This window comes from Pipistrellus kuhlii, unplaced genomic scaffold, assembly GCF_014108245.1.
Source record: "Pipistrellus kuhlii isolate mPipKuh1 unplaced genomic scaffold, mPipKuh1.p scaffold_m20_p_9, whole genome shotgun sequence".
NCBI classification, from domain to species: domain Eukaryota; kingdom Metazoa; phylum Chordata; class Mammalia; order Chiroptera; family Vespertilionidae; genus Pipistrellus; species Pipistrellus kuhlii.
This window is the reverse complement of record NW_023425595.1, coordinates 1,915,512-1,932,424: the sequence shown is the minus strand read 5'-3', so window position 1 is coordinate 1,932,424 and position 16,913 is coordinate 1,915,512. Positions and strand designations below refer to the sequence as shown.

General features: G+C 49.2%; 1 protein-coding gene across 2 annotated transcripts in view; it reads right to left on the bottom strand.

Moving 5' to 3' along the window:
* The window catches only part of KIAA1549L (KIAA1549 like), a 189,399-nt gene that overhangs the window by 8,322 nt on the left and 164,164 nt on the right, over positions 1-16,913 (bottom strand). For both annotated transcript variants that reach the window (XM_045578144.1, XM_045578143.1), the window contains exons 17-18: positions 6,002-6,352; positions 1,432-1,529 (exon numbers count right to left, since the gene is read on the bottom strand). In XM_045578144.1, the coding sequence (XP_045434100.1) occupies positions 1,432-1,529; positions 6,002-6,352 (449 nt within the window). The remainder of the gene's footprint in view (positions 1-1,431; positions 1,530-6,001; positions 6,353-16,913) is intronic.

Sequence of the window (16,913 nt, the reverse complement as noted above, 5' to 3'; positions counted from 1 at the left end):
TTTTGGCAAGCCTACCACAAAGGGTGGATGTGAGGCTCCTCCCAGCCAGAACCCTACAGAGTAACTGAGCGAGGGTAGCTGCTGGAGGCTCGGCCGTGTGGGGCGGGTCTCCCTTTCTTTCTCAATCCCTCCCTCCTTCTCTGCCTGGCTCACTCCCCAGCCCTGGCCTCCCTCACACTGTTCCCAGAACCTGCTACTCCTTCAGAAAACCCTTCCCAGGAGAATGCCTGCATCATCCACTTGGTGCTCTTTGAGGAATCCCAGAGCCTCTGAGAACAGTTAGGGTGCTGCTCTCATCTTACAGATAAGGAGCCAGGGACCAGAGGGGCGAAGCAACTTGCCTGGAGTTACACAGCATGTTCCTGGCTAGTCAGATGGAACCCTGGTCTGCTGCTTCTCACCGGACCCTGAGCTTGGCTGGGGCCACGGGGTGGGGTCTACACACAGCCAGAGAGTCTAAGCCTCTGGGATTGAGGGCAGGGTTGCCTCTAAGGGAAAGCCATTTTGGTGTTTTTTGTTGTTGTTGTTTTCATAAAATTCAAACCTGTGGTCCACAGACAGGGTGTGACTAGTGTGTTGGGAGAGGCTAGGGTCAGAAGGCCAGGGCAGAGGCCTGTTCAAACCCCTGGGACCAGTTGTTTCTCCCAGCCCTGGACAACCCGATGAGTATTTTGACCTCCCATAGTGCTCACTGCCTTTGTGTTTCTCATTTATCTTTATTAAAAACAGGTGCTGCCCTGGCTGGTTTGGATTAGTGTTTAGAATGTTAGTCCACAGACTGAAGGGGGGTTCGATTCCCAGTCAGGGGCATGTACCTGAGTTGCAAGTTCAATTCCCGGCTCCCGTCAGGGAGTGTAGGAGGCAACCAAACTCTCTCTCTCTCTCTCTCTTTAAATCTATGGAAAAAAATACCCTTGAGAGACGATAGGAAAAACAATAACACAAGCATGTGCTTTTTATATCACAGGGCAAAGGCAACATATCTGAGTTCATGTGCTTTCAGCCTCTCTCTCTTGGGAGTCACGAGTTGGGGTGAGCACTGAGACGCATTGGACACCGCTCCTAATAACAAAGGGGCATGCACACATGACAGGAAGCAACCAGACGTGAGGCAGCTGTTGTGGCAGCCCCCGCTGGGGCAATATTTACATGTTCGAGGTCAGAGACGGAGCTTCCGGGGCATGGGGCAATGACACTGGCTTTCTTCCCTTGTGGGCTCTCCAGGACTTTCTATTTACAATGACAGGGAAGCCGGTTAGCCCTCTCTGTCCCCCACGTCCATCATGGTACTCAGGTGCCCCAGGCACATGGCTGTCTGTATGGTGATGCACCAGAATGGGGCTCGGCATGCAGGAAGCCTGTCAGTTCGGGGTGCACAGGTCCAAATCCTTCCCAAATATGCCAAACAAAGCAAGCACAGGGAAGCATTACCGCCTGAGAGAAGCGACCGCCACGGGGCCAGTCCGGGGAGGTACAGGCGGAGGCGGAGAGCCCATGACCATTTCAGGAAGCTGGGAGAACCTGTAGGCCTGTGAAAGAAACAAGCAAACAGAGGGAGATCTGTTAACACCCAGGGTCAGCCAACACAGAGACCCTTCTTATTTAAAATGGAAGCAAATTTCGGAGGGGCAGGCTTTTCGTCCTTCCTCAAACTTCCCCCTTAAGATATTCCTTAAGATGTCCCCCAGCCCCCTCTTCTATCTCATCTCCTATCACCGTCCCCTTTGCTTAGGCCACTGTGGTCACAGAGTCCTTCGACTGTTCTTTGCAAAGGTGCTCTTGGCAATTGAATACTCCCAGTTCTTTCCCGCCTGGGCTTTTGTACATGGTGCTCCTTCTCCCTGGTGTGCTTTTAATGTAACTTGTTTATTATCTGCCACCAACCTAGACTGTAGAGGGCAGAGACTTTGTTGCCAGCTAGCTTCTTGAGCCTGGAACAATGCCTGGTATATTAAAGGCAATCCATAAATATTAGATGAATGAGCCACTGCTTGCATTTTGCTTTCTCACTCATGGAAATGAGGTATAATCGGGGGAAAGCAATGGGCTTGGAGTCAGGAGGTATGGGTGGAGGGCCTCGTTTGCTGATGAATAGACTTTATGTCCCTAAGCAAGACAGGTGACCTCTCTGGGCCTCAGTGTTCTCTTTTGAAATGGAGAAAAGACGCCTTGCTCAGAGGGGTACTGCGAAAATCAAGCAAGTGAGTGTACGAGTGAAGTATTTTGCAATCTATTAATATAAAGCACTATTCAAAGACAAATGATTGGAACTGTCACAAAAGTGTAGACTTTAATAAACACTTGAGGGGATAAGAGGACAAGGGTCAGTGATAGGATCAGAGAGCCAGGCCACAGCCTTCTTAACAAGAGCAAATCTAGAAATGCTCTCCGGAGAGACAAAGCTGAGCTTGTGCTTCTCATTAATCTTTTTCTTCAGGTACCTTGGCCTGCCAGATCTCTCGATGACCAGAGGACAAGATCAGTCTGAAGGCATCAGGACCGAAAGCAGCAGTAGAGGGAATCTGTAAACGGAATGAGTCTCCTCCCTTCAGCCTTATGGCAGACTGTATACTCATCAGGGCCAACCCACTAAATAACCACCTGATCCTGGATAAAACATACCTTTGAAGCACAGTGGCAAGTGAAAGATATAAGAGGAATCTCAAGGACTCCACTCCATCTTTCAGTTTTGCTTACCGCTCACTATTTCCAGCTCTGGTTTCAGCTCATGGTTCTATTTTAGGTTGCTGAGGTGTGTGTGTGTGTGTGTCCCCGTGGGGACGGGGGGAGGGTGTACCCTGGTGAATTTGGCTCTTCACTTACCTGCACGATGACAGCGTGGGGACTTCCCTGAACCCTCAAGTTTTGCTGAGAATTTAAAACTCATTGTCCTAGGTGTCCTTCCCACTTTGCATTCTATTATTATCCATAAACCAACAAGCAAGGACATACCTTTCCCAAAAGAGAGGAAGGGGTTGATAATCCCTCTTCTCTCCTCTGGTCTCTCAAAACAGAAGAGGAGACAGACAACCTATTTTTGTCGCTGGTTCTTGGGAGGCTTGCTCTCTAGTCAGTACAGTCTCCAGCCAAGAAAAAGCTTTCTACGTCCTTGGTCCTGTACCAGTTCACCAGGAAAACTGATGAAAAGTACTGAACTTTGGACACGTACTAAGGGAATTCCCTTCTTTGGAAAAAAAAAAAATCCAGGTACACAGCAAGACTGCAGAAGAAGTCAGAGTCCCCTTTGGGCTGTATCCTCAGGGCCTCAAACAGGCAACTTGGGACCTGGGTCCCACAGAGCGTCTTCCCACATCCCCTCTGTGCAAGTGCCCCGTGGTTCACTGTCCTCCGGCTCTAATACTGGCTTCTTCTCTCATGGATATGGAACCTGGCTCCCTGCTGGCTGCTTTGTGACTGGGACCCCATTGGAAGCTATTGCTCAAAACTGTTGCCTGGTTCCAAGATTCATGATGGTGGCGTAGATTGCCCAGTTTGGTGACCAAGGACACTCACTGTCTTTTGGAATCTCTTCCCTCTCCTAGGAAGGAGTTGAGAGATCCAGGACTCAAGCAGTGTTGTAACTATGCCTTTGTAACTATGCCTCCTTCGAGGTGGAAGGAGCCTGAGTATGATTAGAGTCAGAAGTGGGACCAGAAGTTTTGGTGTCAAGTAGAGGGAAAGAAGGTGCACAGTCTGCTCCAAGTTTCAGTCCTGATATCCCTGAGAGGGAGGGGAGGAGTAGGGGTCAAGGTCAACCCCAGTAGAGAGTGAGTCCAGTTGAGACCCACCTGCGCTGGTCCCTCTTGAGCATGTGCATGCATCCAGGAAGAGGAATCTGGTCAAGGGTAGCACTATAGGGGTCATAGTCCAAGGGGGCAGCCTGAGGATAGAGGAACAGGTCAGAAGGTCTCAGGCTTTTCCTTGGTGGTAGGAGTACCAAATCCATGAGAAGGGAAGCCAGTATTCAGAGCCTGGAGGACTGAACCACAAGGGACTTGCACAGAGGGGATGTCGGAAGACGCTATGCCAGCAGTCACCTTTTGCATGGTATAAATGCCATCAGCATGGCCCCGAGCATGTACTACTAAAACCACCAGCCTCCAATCATCCTCCGGCAGAGTGCAGAGCCCTTCCTTTTGGGAAGCTGAAAAGTAATCACAGTGATCCTTCCAAATTGCCATCTTTCCTATCGATTTCCTCATTAGCATAGCGCAAGGGGGCTCCACAAGCACTTGGGTTAAGAACCGTCATTTTGACTTGTAGGCTATTGTGCATTGTAGGCTATTTTCTCCTTTCATGAAAATAGGGGCCAGGTGTGCTGTTAGGAAAAAAAAAATCTTAATAACAAAAGAACTACCTTTGATATCTTATAGGTTGGATGGCTTCCCTCTCTGTGATTTCTCAAGCCTTTTTCCTTTGTGTGTGTGTGTGTGTGTGTGTGTGTGTTGTCATTTTTAAAGTATATCATGCTGATGTTTTTGCCCTTCCTGGCATAACTGCCAACCCCGTTCTACGACAAAGGAAACCATCTAAGTTTTCACATGCCCCACAATGACATTTTCAGATGATTTTGTTAAACCAAGCATAATGGATGTGGTTTGTGGCATCTTCTTGCCTGCCATTGGTTTTAAGGCTCATCCTGTTGATTAAGTTTTTCTCTCTGAAACCCAGATATCTGCACGGACTCCCGGAATTTGACCTCCAGCCAAAGGGTCCCGCTGTTCTTGAGAACCCTCTTTAGACATCATTGCGGATTTTCTGGAACTCTGAGTGGGGGCCCCCAGAGCATGCGCTGAAAGGAATTTCACAGAATAGGAGAAGATGTCATCTCAGAACTGTCGAGGGAAAGGGATAGAACTAGTAGAGATGATATTTTTATATGAATGATTAGCATTTATTGAGTAATTGAATGTGCTAGGGGCCATGTAAAGCACGTTAGTTAATATCAGCAAATGACTATTGGACTCTGACTAGGTGCCAGGACTGTGCTAAGCACGGTACCTGGATTTCATGCTCCCTGCAGCCCTCTTGTCCTCACCACTTTATGACTGAGGAATCTAAGGCTCAGAGTTGTGGTCACATGACACCTAGATCAGTACCTCGCAATACTGAAACACCACAAATGCTAGCTTTTATTATGTAGTTACATATCACTAATGATGACTTATAAAACTCTATTAATGAGTAATCCTTGGGGATAGGCTATGAAATATTCCAAAGGTGGGATCTATACATGTACAAGGCATCGTCTATTATGGTGTATGGCTTATAAAACTAAGTCTTTAAAAAAAAAAAAGATATATGTAGATACTGTGATAATGAGCACAATGCAAACTAATTAAAATTATTGTTTATTCATGGAAGCTTTGGTCATTGGGTGCTTTCTCAGCTACTGAAGTGCAGTTACCACTAAATGAAGCAAACGTGACGGACACCTCTATAGCATTTACTGTGTGCCTGAATTCTTCTAGTATCTGGCATATATCAACTGGTTTTTACTCTTCACAATAACCCTAGGAAGTTGGTTACTTTAATTTGCTGATTTCATCTGTAAAGAATCTAAGTGACATCCCCAGTGACAAAGCCAGTGAGTGGCAGAGCTGGGATTCAGAGTCCAGCCCCCTGCCTCCAGCGCGTCTGCTCTGACCCACCAGGCTGCACGGACCCCTAACCAGCAGCTCTTAAAATGGGTCCTCGCACATGGAAACGTAGGAAAACCATCAGTGCATAAAGAATGAGGTCAGCCCTTCACAGGAGGGATAATAGCAAAGGAAATTCTTCCTGAAGTGCATTACAGTTGGAATAAGGGCGTGTGTCCAGAGCACTCAAAGGCTTAGGCCTGGATCATGGCTGGAGGACAGGATGAGAGCCCAGCCAAGTTCCATCTCCAAATCCCAAGGTGGCTTATCACCAGACACCCCCCTCAGAGACCCATTGGAACAGCCTGGGCAGGACTGACCTGCTACAGCCGGCGGGCGGGCGGGCAGGATGTCTTACTTACCGGCCGGGGCAGGCTGTACTGGTACATTTCTGGGCGGTAGGTCGGCACCCACTGCACCCCAGCTCTGGGCCGCGTCATGGTCCCTGGGGCGCTGGTGACCACCTCGGAGTAGGGCAGGTGCTGTGTGGAGCCGTAGGCCTCCTGGTGCCGGCTCTGGCCCGCGTGGCCCGCGGACGCCAGGCTGAAGGCCTCCTCTAGCAGCATGTGCATCTGCTGCCGGACCTCGTCAATGGAGGGCTGGGAGCTCAGCGTGGACGTCTCAGAGTGGCCCTTCATCTGCCGAGACCTGCCGTAGCCCCGCGGCTCATTAACTCTGTCAATGTTGGTTTCCTCTATGATTTCAGGCTCGGTCTGTGGGATCAAACAAATGCCCCCGGATTTGTTAGTTCACTTTCCTTTCCATTAATGCTGCCGGTGACGTGCTCTCAGCTGGCCAGCTTGGACTGGTGATATCAGGCATGTGGGCCCTATCCAGGGATTCGTGTGATGGGCAGTCAGCTATCATTGCATCGGGAAGGCCGCACCTCCTGTGCACCTCCCTTATCCAGAGCTCCAACAGTGCCTCAGCTTTCCTAATGAGCGTAGGCCCATGAGAAATGGCTTTTCATGGACGACATGAATGGTATTCTCTAAAACCTTTTAGAGATATTCTCTGCCCCTATGCCTGTGAAGTACAAGAAGAATCTAGAGCGTTCTGCAGTCTATTCTCTAGATTCTAGACTAACTCTCTCCATGGTCCTGGGTCCAGCCATTGGTTAGCAAATTGCTGGCTGCCTGATGCCAATTTCAGGAAGAATAGCAAAACCTGCCTCTAGGTCACTGATGTCAAGGTGTACACACTGAGTCAGAAGCTCTGGGGCAGAACACAGCCTCTGTACCTTAGCAAACCAACCCAGAGATCCTGGTGCCCAGTGAAGTTTGAGAATGTTCTCCCACCTTTCTCCAGAGAACCTTTTATTTAGGAATGCAGGAGGTTGGCCAGCTGGGGAGGGGCTGTGGGAGGGCTCCAGGGTGTGGTCAACCCTCTCACTCATTCCCGATCTGCCAGACCCCAGCAGCAAGCTAACCTACTGGTCAACTGTTGGCCCTAGTGGTCTGTGCACATCATAGCAAGCAGTTGAGTGGCCTTAGCATGTCACACTTTGATTGGTTGAACAGATGACTGGGTACTTAGCATATTAGACTTTTATTATATAGGATGGAATTGAAGAGGAAGAATAAAGGACTCTTGAAGCCACATATTCTAGAATTTCCTGAGTTATGAGCCCCAAAGTGGTCCATGTCTTACACAGTCCTCTTTCCGGGATACACACGTGTGTGCAGTATCACACTGTCTCACCCAGGCACTTCATTTCTGGAGCACAAGAATGTGAAGGCTCTCTCCAAAAGGTGCCTCAAGGCAGCGATTTTCAGCTCAGTGTCAACCACAGTTTCACCCAGCCAGGAGAACAGAGATTCTGAACACACTCTGCCACTTCACAGCAAAGGCCAAGTAGGGGTTTCAAGGAGACAGCTTTCTGGCCCATCTGGCCATGATGGACTGCTCTGGCTCCAGGCCCATTTCTCTCCCCACCAAATAAGGCCCTTTGAGCACCATAACACAGTGCTGCTTCTCTGCATTTGGTGCCCGCTTGGGCTGCTTAACAGCCTCATGGCAAGGGCTGCCTGTCACCGGGGAAGCAGAAACATATTTGCAAAGCTTATGTGGAAACCAAGCTGCAGGGAGTTTCCATCTTTTCTGTGGGGAGAGGAGCTCTCAGGGCATGGGGGCACTCAGCAGTTCCGCCCGAGCCAGAATCTCAAAGCTTCTCGGACAACAAAGGGAAACTGCCTCTCAGAGAACAGAGAGGTGGGGGAGGGGGGGGAGAGGGCTCAAAATAAGAGTTTGATGGCTTCCCTTCCGGCACAGGTGGGAACACAACTACTGAGCGAGTCACAACAGCCCGTTTAACTTACGATACAATGGCTGGCTGCCCTGCGTGACCTTAGCAATCCTCTCTGGAAGTGCGGCCAGTGTGGGGGCACTGGGGAGAAGGTCTTGGCACCCTTTACAGAGCCCTTCTGTAGTCCCACCATGCTGGAGAAAGGCGCCATTTGGAAAATACAATCCTCTCTTTGGCGTGTGACAAAATTCATATTTGTTCTGAGATGTCTAAAGTGTTAGAATGGAAAAGGAACAGAAAACAGCATATCCCTCTCCCTCCTCCATGGATTCTGTTAGCCGGCATGGCGACAGCTCATTTAATTCCCACGAGGACCCTATAAGCAGGCACCGTTGGTATCTCCACCTTATAGATGGGAAAGCACAGCGCAGAAGGTGGAGGAACCAGCCCGAATTCACGCTGCTACACCGAGCTGGAACTTGGACGCAGCCCAGATCAAGAGCCCTGAGCATAACTGTTCACAGCAATTCTGAGAATAATCTATGAGCCATTGTCAAGTAATCAAAAATACCTTTTAAGGAGGAATCACCCTGCAAGTAAACACAAAAGAGTGGCCTCTCTCATGGGAAGGCATTTTGCTTCTTGGCTTTGAGGTGCGTCACCACCTGCTTTTTTCCCTCCTCTGAGCTGAGTGGGCACGCCGGTGGCTGGAGACAGAGGGTCCATCTGGACAGTTAACACTGCTCCATAACCACACAGCCTTTCCCTCCGCCAACTCACACCTGCTTGTTCTCCTTCTGAAAAACCCACAGGCTCACAGAATCCCTCTTTGTCATCCTATCTGCCTCTGAAACACAATCTCTACCTTCCACCAGGGCTTCCCGTGCCCCTGGGAATAGTGGCCATTGGATCATCACCACGCTGACCCTCCCCTTTACGGAGGGAGGGTCGGCCCAAGATGAGAGGCTGAGATGGAGGGAGGACCGACAGGGAGGATCATGTGGTTTTGCCCCTTAAAAAGCTCAGCCACCGCCGAAACCGGTTTGGCTCAGTGGTAGAGCTCTCTATCTCTCTCCCTTCCTCTCTGTGAAAAATCAATAAAATATATTAAAAAAAAAAAAGCCCAGCCATCAATCTTTTTCAGGTACGGGGCGCTGTGGATGGGCTCCGAATCCATCCACTCTTCTCCTTGTGTCTCGGAGGGTCTAAGCTGAACCCAGCTCCATTGGTGAGGTCTGATTGAGTTAAATCAATCCGTGTAAGCCTCCTCCCCTTACCCTCACTGCTGGGGTTATTGATATGCTCAGTTAGTGTAAAATCCATAAGCCTTGTTCACATTTGCGAAGAGAAATTCTCTTCTTGCGTTGGCCAAAGCCGTATGTAGATGTGAGGCCCTAGGCTGTGCAGCCATTCCCCCCAGAGAGAACCAACCCACTGATAAAGCCAAGCGTGCAGAGGACAGTGCTGCCGGAGGCAGAGACATGGACCGGAGCCACGGTACCCAACAGTTCCCTTAACGACTTAGGATAGTTTGAGTTGGGTGAGCTTTCTGTTTTTTGTTTGTTTGTTTTTTAATATAATGTGATTTATTTATAAATGAGAACAAATTAACAATGAACACTTTCAGAAGTTGAAAAAGGACACCAGCAGTACTAAATGCATAGCCTTTCAGTTGTCTTCAAATTCGGAGTTTTAATGATATAAAGATGAGTGGTCAATTATGTAACCTAAAAGTATTTGCTTATTAAACTATATTAGTGCTTTCAATAAACTATACAAGAAGATAATGAGACAAACATGTGCATGCATAGAATTGTGCATGTGCATGTATAGAATCCAGCCATGCCAGATCCCCGCGAGGGAATTTCCAACTCCGCCTCGTTCATCTGTGAGGACGAAGAGTACTTCCTGTTTAGACACACACGTTCACCTACTTGTCCAGTCTGGTCAGCCCTCCACTGCTTGATGGCTTCCTTCCGCCATGAAGGTGCATGTCCCGGTGTCTGCTTCTGAGAGCAGACATTCACTTTCCTCCTCCGTCAGCCATTGGAGGCAGACGGGGGGCCACGCAGGTGATTAATTTGACCCATTCTTCTGGGAGGGATTCTGGGGACCCTCTTCCACCATCATATCTGGGATCAGACTAGTTTCTGTAGCCTCTTCCTTTTTTCACATCTTGCTGAAGCAGAGTTTTAAAAAACAAAACCACAGACTCAGCTATTCCCCAGAAGAAATCTGTCATCAAAGATAATCTCCACGGGGACTGACTCCTGCGGTCCAACACACGTACATTCTCGATGCAAATCTTCTCCATCCTGTGCCCCTCCTCTTCAGGTCGACACACTTGTTTGTTCATTTGCTCAGTAAAGAGAGACGCTGCATCTCCTACGCGCCAGCTCCCATTCCGGGTGCTGAGGTTCCCAGCGTGAATAAAACATGATTCCTGTCCTTGAGGAGTCCGATGGGGAATGATGTACATAAACCTGCTTCCTGGCTGGAAGGCTGGGAGTGAGAGCTCTGATTGGCGGGAGTCCCGGGTGCTACCGGAACACCGAGGACAGGCATCTACGTGAGACCCCTGGCGATAAGGTGCCGGAAAAGATTCTGGGGGAGATAATGTTCAACCGAGTTCCGAAAGCAGTGCCTGGACAGGCGGGTGTCCCCTGGGAAAGGGGTTTGCCCCAGGGCACATCTGGTAAGGTCTGAACACTAGTTGGGTTGTCACCATGGGGAGGCGCTACAGACATCTAGCGGGCAGAAGCCAGGGAGGCTGCTAACCATCCTGATGCACAGAACAGCCCTCCAGACAAAGCATCACCCAGCCCCAAATGTCAACAGGGCCAAGGCTGAGAAACCTCGTCCTGCACTGAGCAGGTTGGAAGGAATGTTCAGAGCAGAGGGATGAGCATGTGCAAAGACACAGACACACACACACACACACACACACACACACACACACAGGGTACCACATGACGAATCTGGGAAGGGCACGTGGGGCTGGGCACATGGGGCTAGAGCAAGCGTCGGTTAGAAGGGCAGACCCGGGGCAGCCAGAGGGTGAGTCCTGAGCCGGAAGCTGAGAGTTTGAGTCTATTCCCCGGAGCTGTGGGAGCTAAACAAGGGTTTTTGGTTTTGAATTCCTCTGGTAGTTATTTGGCGGGTTCAGCAGGTGAGTACTGGGGACTGGAACTGGTGGAGGGTGTGGGACAGACAGGCTCAAACCTTCAGGAGGACTCCCTGCTCCCACCCAAGGTCACTGCCACAGCAGAGTGTGTGTGTGTGTGTGTGTGTGTGTGTGTGTGTGTGTACTTGTCAGTCCATAAAAGCACCTTGGACAAGCACTAGAGTTAATCCATCTTTCTCTTCTCCATAGAGCCTCCCACAGGTAGTACACGTGGGGCCCGGACGCTAATGCCGACGGAGAGGTAAATATCACGCATAGTAAAACCTTTGAAAATCCTTAAGTGGGCCACAGAGCACCCTCACATGGCTCAGGTATACAACCTTATAAAGAAATATGCAAAACCCAATAACTGTAAATATACAATATGAACAGACTATACACCCACGTTTTTGTGTGGTTTTCTTTTTTGCAATATTTACATGACCTGTTCCCTCTGTCTTTCGGGTTCTATGCTGTTGAATGCTCCCATGTTCACCGCAGGTATGATGCGATGATTCCACTGCACTCAATACATGTTTTCTGGGGGAAAAGGAAAAGGGACAGCAGTTCCCAACGGGGGTTCTCACTTGCCTGCTTGCCTCTGGCTCCTGTAAGGGTTTGGAGGCCACAGGTGGGCCAAGGAGAACCAGGGCTGGGGGACTAGTGCTGAGAGGATGCCGTGCTGTGCTGCTCAGGACCGAAGAGCGCCCTCCCCCCGCTCCGGGCACTCGGCCAGCTGCTCAGCTATCCACTGGGAACTGACCCTGTTACTCAGGACCACCCTGCAGGTCTGGGCCAGCTCCCGAGCTCCCCGTGGGTGAGCTGAGACCCTGTGGTATCTGTGCCTAGCCCAGCTTTGAACTCTGCCCAATTCTGCTTCCCTCCCTTCTCCCACAGGTATCCATACCAAGAGCATGCTGGGACCCTGGCCTGCAAAAAGCGGCCACACTGGTCAAGAGGCGGGGCTGATGGGGTGGCTGGGATGGGGGGTTGGGGAGAGACTTGTAAAGAGTAGGAGCATGCGGCATCCAGATCCAAGGGAATCAGAGAACGAGCAGGCAGATGGCACCGTGCGCTCAAGACAGAGCGGAAGCTGCCTGTCTTCTGCCCAGTGGGAAGCTGCCCGCGCTGGGGGAGGTCCCGGGCCTGCAGGGGAGGCCTGGCTCTGAGCGAGGCCACGAGGCAGGCCATCCTGAATCCTGGCCTGCTCCCTCCTGAACCTGCCTCTTCTCCCCACTCCCCCCCATTTGCCAAGGGGCCTCCTCCTTTGTGGGGTCAACAAGTATCTTTCTGGGCAGCCACCGGCCAGGGGAGATACCACCAAACCCCTCCCCTCTGCCTCCGCCTCCAGGAGGGACCCTCATTTCAGACGGTCCTGCATTTCCTTTGGATGAAAAGCCTCTGCTAAAATGCAATGTACTGTAAATTAAGATAACAGATTAAGCCAGGGCTATTAACAGCTGAAGCCAGCTGGCAGAGGCGGGATAAAGAAAGTGAAGGCTGAGATGGGGGAGACACACGTAACACGGTTCTGGGTGGGATGCTGAGGGGGTGACGGTGGGGGGAGTGGGGTCCATACCGGAGCACCTAGTTCTTAGGGCAGCAGCAGGCGGAGGCGAAGGACAAAGCCTCCAAACCCAACCATCTGCCTCTCAGTGAAACTAGACGTTGATTGTACTTTGTCCTGGGAACACCACGAGCTGCCAGGACATTCCCGTGCTGTGCCCTGGCTTCCGACCGTCATGCCAAAACGGCAAGAGGCTGGGAGTGGGTGAGCAGGAGAGAGTCCTGGTAATAATGGGATTTACAACTGTATCTAGAAGGCCCCAGACTTGTTATAGGCTACTGCAGGTGGTGGTGGTGGGTGGGGGTGGTGGGGAGGGAGAGAGGAGGGCAGAGGGAGGGAGGAACTTTCCAGATCATATTTCATCCCCTTGCAAATGTTCCGATTCCTTGGCCTCCTTCCAGTAACCTCTGCTCACCTGGATCAAAGGGAAACCGGCTGCATTGTCAGCCCATCACACACAACACCATGCACCGGGCTCCGGCAGACAGCTGGAGCCTGCATGCTGAGCGGTAATCCCACCTTCCTCTTTGCTTTGCTTTCCTCCACTGATTCCCCCGACTGTTTCCCAATCCGGCTCCCATTTCCCTCTCCAGGGTGTCCAGCCGGGACAGCGGACAGCAGCTGGGACCTCTGCAGGTGCACTCTGCAGTGCGGAGGCTGACGGTGGAGCTGCATGCACCCCAGGCCCTCCATGAGCGTCTGGTAATGACGTGCACTCTGTGCAGTTCGGGCTGAGGGCCTGAGGCAGCGCCCATCTTTCGCTCCTCGCCAGGTCCACGGCAGCCACTTTTCCATCTTCCTGCTTTGGGCAGGGGCAGTGGCCCCTCCTCAGGAATGTTCTGGAACATTGCTCCAGCCCTCCGACGACTTGAGGAGCGCCCAGTTCTTCATAGTCATGTTTTGTCTATTTAAATGGCTTTGTGATTTCTGCAGCTGACCCTTCTCCGGCGTAGCACCCCTTTCTGTGATGACTACCATGAACTTTCTAGACTAGGGGTGTCGAACTCAATCAGAGAAGGGGCCAAAATCTAAAATCCAGCCTAAATCGCGGGCCGAATGGTTTACTGAACAGTCATAAACTGTCATTGTGATGGAAACGCAGCGGAGTGCAGTGATGACAGCGCGGTGCGGGCCACATTGCAAGGCCTGGCAGGACGGATTTGGCCCGCGGGCCTTGTGTTTGACACATGTGTTCTAGACGGAAAAGCAGCTGGTGTTCCCGAACCTCTCACACCCTTTCCCGGAAAGAACGCCTCTGGAATGAGAACCGGTGACTGGTTGCCGGAGCAGAGCCTTCGATCTCCCTTGAGGTGCATCATGAACCCATCACCTTTCTTCATGCTCTCCTCCCACTGCCCACGTTTCAGGGTCCGAGGCCACCATTCTGCCCCGAATGTCCTATGAGTGCCTCTGGGGCGTGGGGCCTCGGACAAGGTGCCCGGAGAGACCCGAGGGCAGTAGCTTACAAAGGTCTCTTGTGTTGCGTTCATTTGTGTTGCGTTCATTTAGCAAAGCTGTAATTCACACAACCCATCTGGTCTCCTTCACAGCCAAGGCACAGAGCTGACCCCATTCCTGTCATAGATTTTTAAACTCCAAACACAGATCCAGGTTGATTTTTATTTCTGGGGAACGATCGGATTATTACTTGCATTTTGGAAGCAAAGTCTGATTCATCAGCCACAGGGAGAGGTTATTAATTCGGCGGACGGCTGGGGGAGTAGGGGGTTGGGGGAGTGGGGGCGGGGGGGAATCACTTGGGTTTTTATTCTTCCCCAGAATTCACATTTGGGCCATTTTCTTTTCCTCGCTGCTTCATTGTTTTCTATGACTTTTCATTTGGAAAAAAACACTTAAAAATATTTTGAAATACTCATTTCTCTTTTGCTTTTAAATATTAGGCTGACGTGATCTCTTGCACCCATTTTATGCGCTGGGAGGAATTCATTTCAATGCCAACATTTAATTTGATGATATGGTCTGGCCAGTGACCAGTTTTGGACAACTTTCTAAAATCACTCATTCTTCTAAAGGGGGTGTTTCCTTCTAGAAAATTACTACCCAAATGAGTCACAGTGTGTTCCATCCCTTCGTTGTTAGCGTGACTAAGGGTTTGAGAATTTTTGCAAAACACACTGGTCACGGAAAATGGGGGTGGGGACATGCGGGGGGAGGGGTTTGGGATGGGAATGGGGGGGGATGAGGACAAATATGTGATACCTTAATCAATAAAGAAATTTTAAAAAATAAAAAATAAAAATAAATTAACACGCACACACACACACACACACTAATTCCCTCTCCTGCGCAGGCCGGAAGGTGGGCCTATGGGAAAACCTGGAACAGTCCAGGCCTCCTCAGTCCTGGCGCTAAGATGTGCCTGTGGAACATGTATTTGTTTGCTTGTTTGCTTTTTACATGAGGCTTTTCTGTTGGGACTCTAACGGAGTCAACTTTGGGGACATTCACTATTAAACCAATCTCCCAGAGCTTTTGTTCCAACCATGCCAAGGAGCAGGTGCCCTGGTGCTTCCTAATCTGGCAGAAACGGCTGGAAATTCTGGCCCGGCTTCAAGTTCCCCAGCCCCAGCAGAAAGACTGCCATGCTTCCAACAGAATGAGCTGCTCACTGCTGGGCGAATGGATTCTTCTGCCAGGAGTGCCTTGACTTCTTTGGAAACCCAGAGCTCAGGAAATGAGTGTATTGTTTAAAACGATGACTCTTCTCCTTTTCTACTTTATCTGCTGGTCCTTTTTTTTTTTTTTTTTTTTTCTTATGTGAATTATCCATGCAAGAATTCTCGTGAGCCGATTCGAGAGATTAAGAAATATAGAATATCTTCTAGTATTATGTTAGGTGAGGACAGATGTTTAGTAGGGTGGGTGTAGATAGAAGTCATATGGCATGGTGATTAAGGAAATGGGCTCTGGAGGTGGGCAGACAAATTAGGTGACTGCCCTGTGCCTTGGTTTTCCCATCTGGACAATGGGCATAATGAGAGTAATTAGGAGACTTCGCAAATTCAATTAGACAATACGCAGGGAAAGGCTGGAATAGGGGCTGGGCTCCAGGTGCAGTCAGTAAATGATAGCCACTTTTCATACGATTAGAATCAAAAACACAGAAGAAGACTTAAGAAGTAATTTCTCTCTCATAGTCAACAGTCCATATTCTTAAAAATTGTTCCCTTAGATGATCATTTTCTCTTAAGGAAACGTGTTTGCTTATTATCGATATTTCCAAGATCATTGCACACTTCAAAGAAAAAGATATTTTTTAGAAGTCTATTAGTGTCTTCCAACTGTCATCCATGTTTGGAATATTTATACATGTTTGTGAGGGGTGACAACCTCCTTTTAAAAATCATCTCTCTCCTCCCAGGTAATTTACTAACAGGACATTCCCAAAGCACCCCAAAAGTGAGTCCTCTCACGCATGGCACAGTGGTTTAAAAAAATCTGCAAAGGTTCTCTTTTCAAAACCCAGAAACCTCTGGCCTATTTCCTCAGATAGTAAAATGCATGTGCCTGGAATCTCACAATAAACCTATAAATACTAATCTTGAGATAACGTAAGGATCCCGTCATACCTCAGCAATGCCCTCGCAGAAGAAAAAGCTCCCCCAAATACAAGCAGCCAGAAAGAACAGGCGCCGTTGGTAGGGAGAGAGTAACAGGAAAAGCCCAATGCCCAATATTCAGCCACAGGCTGACTATTCAATTGAGGACTGAGTTTGGTATAAGAAATACTTTTATGGGGAGAAAAATTAAAAGTTGAATACTTTAATCTGGAGGGGAAAAAATGATTTGCCCAGAGCGTCTAGAACTTTAAAAATTGAAACTATCCAACTGTCTTACATTAAAAAAGGAAAAAGAAACAAGAGAGAAGGATATCACCACCAACACAAACATCAAGTTTAAATATAAAGAAGGTATTTAGAAATTCAAATTAGGTAGGCTACCTCTGATTTTAATGGGATCATTAAAAAAACTAAATTTTTAGCTATTGTAGAAAACAATGACCAATCCTGAGGGGAAATATTCTTGCCATTAAATTAGTATGGTATATTTAAGAAATCAAGTGTCATTTTCAAATGACAACCTCACAAATTATGACAAAGCTTTAGCCAGACATATTTTGATCCTAGCTCGGTTACAGAAAACTTTTTATTTGTAGTAAGAGAAACACTTCAGGAGAATGCGGAAGAAACACTTTTCATAAGACCTACGAGTATATTCAAGACCATTTGGAATTCCAGGGCTGGGTGAGCTTCCTGAACATCTCAGCAGGGTATTGTT